Source organism: Myxocyprinus asiaticus, chromosome 21 (assembly GCF_019703515.2).
Source record: "Myxocyprinus asiaticus isolate MX2 ecotype Aquarium Trade chromosome 21, UBuf_Myxa_2, whole genome shotgun sequence".
Taxonomy (NCBI): domain Eukaryota; kingdom Metazoa; phylum Chordata; class Actinopteri; order Cypriniformes; family Catostomidae; genus Myxocyprinus; species Myxocyprinus asiaticus.
In genome coordinates, this window is record NC_059364.1 from 9,374,754 (window position 1) to 9,388,346 (window position 13,593).

The window sequence follows — 13,593 nt, forward strand, 5'->3', positions numbered from 1 at the left end:
ATTAAGGTTATTTCATGCTCAAATGTCTTGAAAGAAATCATCAAAACCAGATCTAACCAGGATAAAGAGGAAAGTGGATGCCCAGATGCACAACCACAAAAGTCTCTATTTTGAGAAACAAACCATCACAGGTCCTAAACTGGCAGCATCAATGAACAGAACATGCCAAACACCTGTTTCACCTGCAACAGTGAAGAGAAGACTCTAGGATGTTGGCATTTTAGGCAGGCCATGTAACCATGATATAAAACTATTTATACCATGGCATAATGTTACTCATTCCTTTTTCCTTCTAGATCACTCGTAACCATTATCAGAATGCCCTGACGGCAACACGCATGGATAGCTCTCCTCAATCGCCTGACGCAGACACCCATGTGCCCGGGGAGAAAATGACCATCCCAGAGACACGTTCTAACAGCATCGCCCTTCCCCTGACAGAACCACGGCCCTGTCTGACCCGTTTCCACCAGCACAGTCACCTCTACAGACAGCCAGACAGCACCACAACACTTAATAAGAGAAACCGCATTGTTCGTGAGTGCATTTATTTTCCTTTAATAGTCTCAAACAGCTCTCGACTTTCTCAGGTTGAGTCGTCATAAATCATGCAACAAATAAATATTAAAGCCATTTGTTAAATATGGCATAAAAGTCAATCTCATATGGAGCTAGCTGACAGTCAGAGAGACCTTGCAGGTGATTTATAAGACAGATCATTTTTAGCTCATCTCCAAAGATATTTTATGACAGTTTTTGATGGCAGTGATTACATAACCATGGTCTAAACCAAGTGTTTGAGGAACAGTGAAAGTTTAAGTGTTGTTTTATGATGATTTGATATATCCAAATATATCCAAAACATATCAGTTGCAGATGTCTTAATCTTTGTGAAAATTGATGTTGCAGATAATGCATGTAGTTGGTACATGAATCTAGTGATAGAATTAAGAAGCTGTTTCCAAGTGCAAGGCAAGACAGATGGCCGAACACTAATCCTCTTACCAGTAAAACTAATCAGATTTAGTGTGGAAAAGTCTCACTCTGATTCACTTTGATTTAAAAAAACAATCACAAAAAAGTTCATTTTCCTCTAATCAATTATTCTGACTTGAAGTAAACACAGAATCAAAGGCTAGTTAATCAAATTGCATTAAAGGTGCACTCAGTAACTTTTGCGTTTGTGTCATCTTGGACCTACAGTGACACCTAGCACCGTGGATGTCATGTGTATTTTGTTGATTCATGTTTTTCATGTCTTTTATTTTGAAATTTCTAGTTCCTGTTTCATGTCATATGGTTCCCTTGTCATGTGATTTCATGTTTCCCTCCATGTTCATGTGTCTTGTTTTCAATGGTTAATTGTCTTGTTATCTTGTTTAGAGTTCTTTGTGTTTATTGGTTATCTTTGTCATGTGTTCTACCATGTCATGTATTTAACCCTCATGTTTGCATGGTCCATTGTAAGGTATTGTTTGGTGTAACGTGGACAGGTCAGGTCAGGTCAGGTCAGGTCAGGTCAGGTCAGGTCAGGTCAGGTCAGGTCAGGTCAGGGTTTGTATTTATGTTTTGTTTTATTCCACTTCACATTGGATTTCACAACTGTAAATAAACTGCACCTGGGTTCCTACATCATCATCGTTTTCGTCTGCATTGTCATTGCCAGCGCCAGCCATCGTTACTGAGGATGCAGCATCATTCAAAATCAATAGTTTTTAGTTACAGATGCCATTGTAGAAATTCACTATACACAGTCAGCCATGATTATTTTAATCCAAGAGTGAAAGTGTCCAATATCAAGGTGGTTACTGAGACTAAGCCAGTAGTATTTGGCTGGTCATGTGATTCTAACAGTAAGGTTACTGATATGACGGGAGTCTTCATCTCATGTGATTGCTCATGATTTTATACGTTTCAAAATGACTATTAATTATTAATTATTAGTAAAAAAAATTATTAATGAGGAAAAAATTTATTATGTTTGAAGCTAAATTGTGTAATTTCTGCACAGCTATAGCCCCAAAAATAACCAATTACACCTGACACATTCAAGTGTTTTAGCGATGTATGGGAGGAGGGATACTGGTCTGTAGTTTTCTAAAAGTGCAGGGTTTAGGGTGGGTTTCTTAAGCAGTGGGGCTACCCGAGCCTGCCTAAATGCAGTGGGAAATGTACCATAGAGAAGAGATGTGTTAATGATGTGAGTGAGTGCAGGTAAGATTGAAGGAGAAATGGCTTGAAGGAGGTGGGAGGGGATAGGATCAAGACGGCAGGTAGTAGGATGGCAGGAAAGGAGAAGTTTGGAGACTTCCGCTTCTGATTGGAGAGAGAAAGAAGGAAGAGTGAGTGTGGGTGATGTTAATGTGGGTTTGTGATGTGGAGAATTGATGGCTGATGGTTGTTATTTTATCTAATAAAAATGTGGCAAAGTCATCAACTGTTAGAGATGATGAGGGAGGGGGAGGAGGTGGGCAAAGGAGAGAGGAAAAAGTTTTGAAAAGTGTGCGAGTATCAGAAGAATTGTTCATTTTGTTGTGATAGTAAGATGTTTTTGCAGTGGAGACGTTAGCAGAGAAGGAAGAGAGGAGTGACTGATACATACTTAGGTCAGCAAGATCTTTCGATTTGCATCATTTCCTCTCTGCTGCTCTGAGTTTAAAGCGATGTTCACGGAGAACATCGGATAGCCAGGGGATGGAGGGTGTAGCGCAGGCTGGCCTGGATGAGAGGGGACAAATGTTATCTAGACAAGATGTTAAAGTGGAGCATAGAGAGTTAGTAGCATTATTTGCATCAAGTGAGGAGAACTGGTTAGAGGGAGGAAGTGAGGATGACACCATAGAGGAAAGATGGGAGGGCGAGAGTAAGTGTAGGTTACGCCAAAAAGAGACCTGAGGAGGAGTGTGTTGCGCCAGGAGGCAAGTTAAGATTGAAACTAAGGAAGAAGTGATCAGAAGTGTGCAGTGGAGTAACAAGAGCATGATCAGTGGAGCAGTTACGTGTGTAGATGATGTCCAGTTGGTTGCCTGACTTGCCGCAGTTGTAAGTAGTTTGAGGTCAAACGAGGCAAGCACAGTGTGGAAGTCTGCAGCCTGAGGTTTTTCCAGGTGGATGTTGAAGTCCCCAAGTATAACAAGAGGGCTGCCATCTTCAGGAAAGGTTAAGAGCAACACATCCAACTCCTAGGTAGACTCGCACAGGTAGACTCACTGGTCTTTACTTGAGGTGGGCTGCACACGAAGGCTGTTGCTACCACTGCCATGGTGCACATATCAAAAATATGTACTGCAGTAACTTCGATGCTTGAAATCAGCAGGACACGCCTGACTTCTTAGCAAAACAAAGCTGGTACTGCGCGCACCGAAACTGAAAGCTCACGCGAAATAAGCACGTGAACAAATGCGACTTCAGCACACAGTAAACGAACAAGCGTCTCCTAGCAACTATATCTACTTTAAAACAAGTGAAACAAGTAATAAACTTACACACTGCTGCTGATTTCTGCTGGTAGATTGTAAAATTGTATATTACTTTACACAGAAAAGGATATTAAGCAGTTTTACTACACTAAAATCATATTAGTATGCATATTGTTTACATCTTGTGGCTATACTTTTGAAACCCAAAGCATAATTGTTTTTTTGTTTTTTTTTTTAAGAAAAGGAGGGACAAAATCAATTTTTCTGGTAATCGACATTATGCCACAAATGCTTTCGATTGAGCTTAACTTGTGTTAAACCTGTAATAGTCCTTTTAAAACCACCTGCATCTAATGCTACAACAGTTAATACAGTTACAAAAAGTTACAATTTAACAGCCTACCATTCAGACACACCAACGTCTTCCTGATGTTGATCCTTGACCTTTTCATCAGTTACGACATCCTTGGCTTGAGATATGGCCTTAATCACACTCTGATTATGGCAGCACTGCATGTGCTGAAGGCATGCTGAAGGTGGAGGTGAGAAATCCTCCACAGTTGATTGTAATGTGTCTTCATAGCTCTTATCCATGGCACAAACTGTAAAATTTTAACTACTGGCTTTTTTTTATAGGATGACAAGTAATTGGGTGTCTCACCTTAATTTCTTTAACTTCCTGTTTCACAAGCTAACACATCAACACATGAAAGAAAACTGTGTTATGTCAAACTATCTCATATTTAATACCGGAGTCAAAAGACTTTGACTTATTTCCTAAAATAAACATCAAAATATTAAATGTATTTGCGTACTCATAGTTTTTTGTTTTAAATCAGACACTCTTGCACAATTATGGAGATAGAATTGTTGCATATCATTAGCAGCATCATTGTACATTTTACAATGTATTCTCATATTCCACAGAAGAAACTAAATAGTACAGGTTTTTAAAAAAAAAAAAAAAACATGAGGGTGAGTAAATGACAGAATTTTCGTTTTTAAGTAAGTCAACCCAAAGACAATGTTACGGTTTATTTAAATGTTGTATTGCACTTTCATTTCAAGACATGACATTGTAACTTAAAAGAAATCTGACATAACAGAAAAATAAAGAATCTCATATTATACTGTTGTCCTGTATTGGAGCTGGAATCACTGAGTTTTTGAGTCAAGTGCTCAAAGCTGGCAGTACACAGGGGAAACATCTGAAAAAGATGGCAATAACCAATGAGTCATTTATCACTGTCAGAACATGATGCTGTATTTTAGAAAGGGACCCCGTAATAGTTCCTCATAAAACATTCACACAAAAATGCTAAAATGCAAAATTCTAATAAATATTACCTTACAACTGCTTTTATTAAATACATCAACTTCATGTGAAACCAAATTATTGGAATAGCAGATCTTGTACACTGTGTAATATAGGTATTAATTTATGGTTTGTGCTCCTAAGATAATCTAAAATGATTCATGTTTTATAAAGACACTATCTGTACTGCTGATCTTTTGTAGTGTCTAGTAGTGTGTCTGTTTGGATCTGCCATGTAACATTAAGAGTAAAGGTTTTGACGACACATTTCAGTCAAGAAACTTGGTAAAAATTAAAATAGCAGACTCATACAGTCAGCCAGGTTAGCTATAAAGCTAATGATCAGGACACTCTACAAATGGGTAATTTTCAGCTGTCGACATTTAACAAGACACTACACATGTTTATAACCGAGAGAAAATTATACGAACCTTAAATCACAGAATTCCTCTGATGGCGTCCGTTTCTTTAAAAGTTTGTGGCCTTATCTATATGTGCTTGATTCCATGCTCATGAGAGCACTGTGACTCTAGTTCCGCCCTGATAGTAAAACGAAGTGTGATTGGTTGAAAATAGAACATGCTACGGTTGGTCCGATTAATGTGGCCGTTATCTGATTGGCTTGAATAGACAATGGATGTAGTCAACCTGTTTGTAGTTTTGTGTGCACATCTTGACGCTAGATTTGTTTCAAAATCAACAAATGTGTGTAGCGATCCACAAATGCACAGGAAGCGATCCACAAATAAATGCGCATGATTCCGAAATTAATGCTGGACAGAGTTGTGTTTGTGAGTTTAAAAAAATGTATTTGTAAATAATTTATTTGTTTGCAAATCTCATTTTATTTATTTGTGATTTCACTTTATTTTTGTGAAACTCCTTACATTTATTTGTGGATCTGATTCAATTTATTTGTGAACCAAATGTTTATTTTTAAATCTCTTTCCATTTGTATGTTAATATGAAACAAATAACCCCATACACAATGCTCATTTCTTGCTCATTCATTGCTTACGCATGATCACCTGACTGTGGCTCTCTGGCTCCACCTGTAGGAAGTAAGTCAGATGGACAGAAAAGCCCCAGTGATTCTGTGTTCCTGCGAATGGATGACATCCCATACATAAGAGAAAATCGTTTGGAGAGAAAAGAAGGAACAGGTGGGTGAATTTAAGGATGAGTTTTGAAGTAAAGCCATTACATGATCTTTGACACCAGTATACATACAATACTTACCTGTTGAATTCTGCCATTATTTTCATAATTTCCTCATTAAGCCCAACAATTAAAAAGAAAAGTTGCTGAATTCTGTCATTAGTTTCTGTGGAACACAACAGGAGGAGAATCTCCTTTTTTCTGTAATTCGTCTGAATCTTTATGCAGCTCCATTCCATGGAGTGGAAGATTATTAATGAATATCTTAAATTTCAGTCAGTTTCTTCTTCTTTATTACACAAAGCAAAAGTATGTCTTTAGAAGGTTTGCAATATATTGTACTTCTTTTATGGTGTTTTTAACCCTTTCTAGATCTTGTCAGCTGTGGTCACTATGAACTGCCACTGTATGGAAAAGAACTGTGTAAAGATTCTTAAAACTCCTCTCCTTTTGTGTTCCATGGGGGCAGGGGGATTCATCTTTCATAGGTTCAGAATGAAATGGGGGTGGATAAATAATGAGTGAAGTTTTTATTTTTGGGTCAACTATTCCTTTAAGGGTGAGTGGGTGGTGGTGTGAATCCAGCGCTCTGCTCGCTGAGTAAACGCACCAAAACTTTCAAACACTGAAGTGGCTGTTTGACAGTGAGAGGGACGTTTGACAAACTGCAGGAAGAGGAAATGCACAAGCTGTAGTCTCTGTTTATGTGACCTATAGAGGAATGTTGATACCAGGCTAGACCTGTCCATTTCAGCTCAGCTTGTTATGACCAATGGTTATCAGGAATTAATAAATCAAGAATCACTTAATCAGGATAGATTTAGAGAAGAAAAGAGAAGAGAAGAGAAGAAAAGAGAAGAGAAGAGAAGAGAAGAGAAGAGAAGAGAAGAGAAGAGAAGATAACCAGTCACTTTGCAGCTTAGCTTGTCATGTGATCATGATGGCCCATTGTCATAATGTGTCCAATCTACTTCAGATGCTTTGGCCATACCCATGGAACCAGACCTGTCTACATCGCAGCTCATCAGCTCTCACTCTTTGGCCTGCTCAGATGAGAACCTGGGGAAAAAACTGCTGCGGAAACTGAGTGCGTATCAGCTGCCAAGCACCTGTACCTGTAACCCAGCTGCACACATAATCACTTGGCCACACTAACTGAACCACACACACACAAACTGCCACCTGAACACCTGTCCCACTGCAAAAGAGGTGCTGTAAATAATTTCAGCTGTTAACTTCCACTAGCCACTGAATTACTCTGTAAAAATGTTTTGTCAAATAACCTAAAATACAATTTTATTTCTATAACACATAAAAAGTTTCAGTGCTTTCTGAGTAAAAAATTAATAAATGCATAAATAAGAAGCATACATTCAATAAGACTCAAAATTTATTTTGTCACTGCTCTGCCTCAAAAGCCATATAGAGCTCTGGACAACCTCACATTAATATCCCTCTGGTAGTAGGGACATTTTATGCATGGTATTGCACAAGCATGTTTCTAAATTTGTGAATCTGTCCTATAATGATACAGCACCTAAGTTTAGAGCTGCACATACCCTGTTCTGTCCCACACTCTCTCTAAACCCTCGCCAACACACTCATACTCACATACTCGCATTGTAACACATACACATACTGTCTGCTTTTAGTCTGCATTTTAAGATTCAAACTGTTTCTTAGCAACCAGCCATTCAAGCTGCAGCCCACACATATTTTTAATATAAAACAAATCACTCACTCACTCAGAATGACATGATTTACCCAAGTAGAGCATATTCCTGTGTCATAATCCTTTGTTTGTCCTGGAAAAACACTCCTTACAAGCAATAATAACCATAACTCTAATCCAAACCATTACCCTAAACCAAAAAATGAAAGAATTATTGGTTGATAAGAATGTCATTTAAGCCCCAGCTCTAAGCGTTAGCCTAAGGCCACGTCCACACTAATACATTTTTAGCAGAAAACTCTGTTTTCCATTTCCAAACTTCATCGTTTTCCAAAGTATGCAGTACTAGAGAGTGTTTTCGAAAGACTCCAGTGTGGATGAGAGGCGTTAACGTTACAAAATCAAAGTGTTTTCAATTGAAAATGTATTAAGTGTAAAGTGGCCTAAACCAAACCCTAAAATCTGATTGTTTGAAAGGAATGGTGGTCTCACTCAGTTGGTGGCCATGACTTTGCAAAGTAAGATGTGTTTCTGGATGAACATCCTTGTTAGTACTGGAACAACATTCCTAATAGCAATAACATTTTAGGGTTAGGCTTAGGAATGGGCTTAGGGGCTTCAACAATATTCAGCTCAACAAACTATTTTACTGTAGTTTTAGAGGTAGGTTAAGGTTAGGGTAATGTTTGTTTGACAGTAAAGTTGTTCCAGGACCAACAAAATATGTCTCTCTAGGAACATGTCAACCTGGGGTGTGTTTCCCAAAAGCATTGTGAGCTTTTTGGCCAAATATGGTCGCAAGTTCCATTGTCACTTACCAACATTGTTCAACGATTTGGTGTTTCCCGAAACCGTTGTTCCAACGAACATTCGTAAACAGCATCGCAAAGTTGTGTGGTTGGAACTACAGCTCTCCACCTGTGGTTAGAATAATAGTTTCTTGTTAGTATATATGAACAAAAAAGCTGAATTATTCATTATCGTAATTGGTTTTTGAGAGCTTTTCATCCAAGGATTAGGCATAGACACTGGGGTCAAATCAGAACATTTTACATGTCAATCTCTTTCTACTTTCCAGGCAACAAAAAAAGAATGAGGTCTCGTGAAGGAGACAAACCTCAGGAAGACAATTTTGAACATTCACAGGTCAAGACCTAGCATTTAGTGTGTCTCTCTTACTCTCTCCTGCTTCCCCCACAAATGTGAAATATTCTCCAGCCTTCCTCTGGATCTTGAGTGAGAAAAAGCACAACCCAATCTGCACATTTCAACAGATGTAGCATCATGAAACCTTGCCTTCAGCATTGCAGTGGACTCCAACACCAGGTAGATGCTCAATACCAGAGGAATACACTGTTGCAACAAGCCTGAAATTTCCACCATCAGGCCTCAAACATGCAGCAATACACATCTGATTATTATTATTTTTTTTTAATTGACAAGATGAGCAGTTGACATACTACAGTTTTGATGGCAGTTTATAATGATGCCATCTCCAGTTACTGTGGTAATGACGCTCTGACCTCTGACCCAGGCAAATCCAGCAAGCACAAGCCTGGAGACCCAAAAACAATCATCTGACCACTGAGAGAACAGAGCATCCAGTACATCACATGATATGGTCATCTTTTGTTAATTATATGGAATTAATTGACAAAGTGTTAATTGTGTGGTTTTTATATTATATTAGATGAGAGATATACGTCAGGCTGTGCCTGGAAATCAGTCAAGAGAAATTATTGTCATCAAAGCACTTTGAGAAAGATTAGACCCTTTTATTTGATATTCTGTTGAATAGATTAGCTTTAGAGGTAATGACAGAGAAAAAATACCTATATTAGGTATGTGCTGTCAGAATTATTTTTCTATTTTCTGAGTTCATATTTTATGTTGATTCTACTTTAAAGCATTACCTTATTTCTTATTTTTGCTTTTTTTTTTTTTTTTTCTGTTCTGCTGAGAGAACAGGGTACAAATTTTAAAAAATTGTGTACAAATTGTTTAGCTGTTTTAGTCCGGATTTGAATAGCTTATAAACTACTGGTTGAGATGCCAATGCTTAAACTCCAAGCACATCTATTTGACAATATATTTGTCTAAAATCAATGACATTTATTACACTGGCATGCTTTTCTCAAAGAGCAGTATTATTATTAGAGCAGCATTGTGTTTACTGTATGAAATATAGATAGGATATGCGCAAGCCATAACTTGAACAAACTTGAAAGCATTGATACTAAAATGTCACCTCAGACATAAAAACAATCATAAGCAATATCCAAAACATGCAAGAAGACTAGTATTTTGTTTTTGAGACCTTTTAATTAGATATTAAATCATAATTAGTAACTTGAGGATGTGCACAGAATAGTTGTGAAATTAGTAATTTGCCCCCCTCTGCAACACACTAAAATGTCTACCACTTTTCCATGGGCATACTGATATGCAAGTTTTACCTTAGGTTCCAAGTAAGAGTGGCACTTATACTTACAATGACATCCGCAGAATATCTGAGCTGCCATAACTGGTTCACTGCCATCACTTTTCCCAGCATGCCGTGATCATGATAAAATAATCAATCAGATCATCCCTGCCATCAAGCCACATGATTACATTCTGTCAGGCACGGGGATTATAAATATGGGCTTGGATGTGTTTTGCATGAAAGGCTTTTTATACTGAGTATGTCAAGTTAATACCTCTCTCTTGTATGCATGCAGCAGACACTGATGATATAGTGTATATCTATTTAAATATATAGACTAATGGGCTTTGGGTTTCAACCTGCTACAATGAAGACTGACTGTATTCGGAATAGCATACTATCATACTACACTTATTATTTCTGTAGTATGTACAGAATCTTTACCTTAATGTTCTTTTTGTTAAAGGAATAGTTCACCCAAAAATTTGAATTCTCTCATCATTTACTCACCGTCATGCCATCTCAGATGTGAATGATTTTTCTTTGTTCTTCTGAACACAAACTCTGTAGCTCTATAGGTCCATACAATACAACCGAATGGTGGCCAGAACTTTGAAGGTCCAAAAAGCACATAAAGACAGCATAAAATGAATCCATAAGACTCCAGTGGTTAAATCAATATCTTTATAATCTAAGTGTGGGTGAGAAACAGATTAATATTTAAGTCCATTTTTACTATAAATCTCCACTTTCACTTTCACATTCTTCTTCATTCATTTTGGCAATTCGCATTCTTCATGCATATCGCCACCTGCTGGGCAGAGTGGAGAATTGAGGAGAATTTATCTGTTTCTCACCCACAACTAACATATTGCTTCTGAAGATCTAGATTTAACCACTGGAGTCATATGGATTACTTTTAGGCTGCCTTTATATGCTTTTTGGACCTTCAAAGTTCTGACCACCTTTTACTTGCATTGTATGGACCTACAGAGCTGATATATTCTTAGTTTGTGTTCAGCAGAAGAAAAAAAGCCATTCACATCTGGGATGGCATGAGGGTGAGTAAATGATGAGAGAATTCTCATTTTTGGGTGAACTATTCCTTTAAGGGTCTGTAATTAATGACTAATAAATCATTTAGATGTTGTTATAGTAACATGCATAAAAAGGCTAAATGTCTTGCAATACCTGACAAATAGTGAGCCATTTTACCTCACAGGTTATAAATGCTTAATAACATGAAGACCTGAAAAGTGTTCTTGTAGGGGACTTTAGGTAACTAGGACTAAGTAAAACCACTCTTTTGACATCAACATGACAAGGAAAGTGACAAGGACTGTAGCAAAATGGCATAATCCCTCTTTTTTAATCTCACTATAATAATCTATATTGCTACATTGTGACATAATCATGAATTAGGGCTTTTTATGCTTTTGATTAATATAATGAAGTATGAATAATATGTATAACATAAGTTGATGTAACACTATTTGGCAAGTATGGGATGAAAGTTGCCTTTTATGCATGTTGCCATAACTGCATATAAATTATTTATAATGCATGTGGAAATTAATTATTAGTCATTAATAAACCCCTTTATAAACCCTTAACAAAGGGAACATTAAAATAAAGTTTTTGTGTTTGTTTTTGCAGTGGTTTGAAACATTTCTCATAGAAATAATGCCTACTGATTTACTTCTTTCTTTTTTTAAATAGTAGGCAATAGCCTAGTGTATAATGTGCAATATAGTATTAAGTAAGTAGTAAGCTAGTTTTCCATTCCGAATTTACCTGCCTCTCTTTGCCCCTGAGCTGTTAGAACACTGCTAACACTGACCTATGACCCCACTATGGAGTCTACAACAGAAAGCACAAAGACTCATGCTTGAAACCACTGGATGTCTGTTTTTTTTTTTTTTGTTTTTTTTTTCTCTGATATTTATTACAAGTAGTATATAATAGCAATAATAACCAAGCTACAAATTATTACCCCTTTTTATAAAATTTGCTTTGCATCTTGATTATCTGAAGTGAACTGAATGTGCCTGTTTGTTTTCAGGCCACACAGACACTTTGCGTTGTGCAATACTGTGAGCTAAACCCACTGTATAGAGAGCACATGCTGAGACTGAGAGAGAGGGGGCAGCACTTTGACGTCACAGTGCTGCATTGCAGGGAGGGAGCAGTGATGCATTCTAACATTTGGATCAGAACCCCAAAAGAACACATCCACACAAACCACTCTGTATCATACTGACTCGGTTTAGACAAGACAGGCACAAAATCCACTCTAAACTTCATCATACAGAGAGACACACACATTCTTGTATGACATGGATATTTAAGCCTTAAACTGTGGGTTTTTTCTAAGGACAGGAAGAAAATCCTCTCCAGCACACACTCTCTGTATGGTGGGTTATCCGAGGGAAAGATAGACTATATGTTTCTACAGAGTTTACAAAGACTTCTATTTAAAAAAAAAAATACATTAAAAAAAAAACAAAAAAAAAACTATGAATTGTGTATTTGATAATAAGGACAAAAAGCTATAATGATATCAATTATTGATTAGATTATGTCTTGGTGTGGTATTTTAGAATGAAACGTACCACTACCCTCTAAATAAAGAGAGTATTGACTCAAATTTGTGTTGTCGTGTGATGACCCTGACTTTATCCTTGAACATCCTTTTAAAAACAGGTCTTTAAAGGTCAATCTCTGTTCAAGTACAACAAACATAATTAAACAATAATGATTACACAAAAAGGCTTTTATGGTACCCCTTCACAAATGTTTATACACAGAAGACCTATACCGCGGGTACTCAGTCCTGCTAGCTTTAGATGCTGATTTCAGCTGAGTGATTAAGTTCAAAGAGGTCTTAAAACTGCTTGGCTATTTCAGGATGAAAACCTTTGCTAGTTGTTATTTTGAGACAGAACACATTCCTTGAATATGCACATCATGGAGTGTGTTTACATAGGGCCTTTCAATCACTCAGAACCAACTGCATTTAAAAGTACCATTAGTGCTTGAAAATTTCAGGATTTTTTAAAAGTAATTTCATTTGGAAAGGTTACTGCTGAACTATGCAGAGATCATATTTTCCCACCATGGAGATTGGGAACAACAAGAGAGGGCTCTTTCAAAAAACGTTTTGTGCAATGACCATTCAACCATGTTACATTTAAATGTTTCTGGGTTAAAGGTCAGTATTAACAGCTTGAACTAGGAAATATCAATGCAAACTACTTTATTCACAGTCAATATTTATAGTTTTGTATTTTGTGCCAAGAAAGTAAACTGATAACTGTGATATTTTGTCATAACGCACTAAAAAAATAACTCCTTGGCTGAACTTGATTCAGTTATGGACAGTGGTTCCACATGTTTGAAATGAGTGCTCTTAAATTAAAATTACCATGTAACTTCAACTTAAATACTTCAAGTAGAGGGAACCTAACTGGATCAAGTAAACCCAACAGCATTTAACATGTCAAAATAACTATAGCTGAAACTCTTTTAGTGATATGCTAGCTAGGACAGGAAATGTCAGCATGCTAAACACATGCTGGTGGGAAGCATTACTGAGTGCAGCTTG

General features: G+C 37.2%; 1 protein-coding gene across 1 annotated transcript in view; it reads left to right on the plus strand.

Moving 5' to 3' along the window:
- Nucleotides 1-10,479, plus strand: part of LOC127412137 (metal transporter CNNM1-like) — a 28,237-nt gene extending 17,758 nt beyond the window's left edge. Inside the window, exons 7-10 of the mRNA XM_051648262.1 lie at nt 297-537; nt 5,793-5,897; nt 6,869-6,979; nt 8,643-10,479. Coding sequence (XP_051504222.1) covers nt 297-537; nt 5,793-5,897; nt 6,869-6,979; nt 8,643-8,722 — 537 coding nt within the window. The 3' untranslated portion in view covers nt 8,723-10,479. The remainder of the gene's footprint in view (nt 1-296; nt 538-5,792; nt 5,898-6,868; nt 6,980-8,642) is intronic.
- The last annotated feature ends 3,114 nt before the right edge of the window (nt 10,480-13,593 follow it).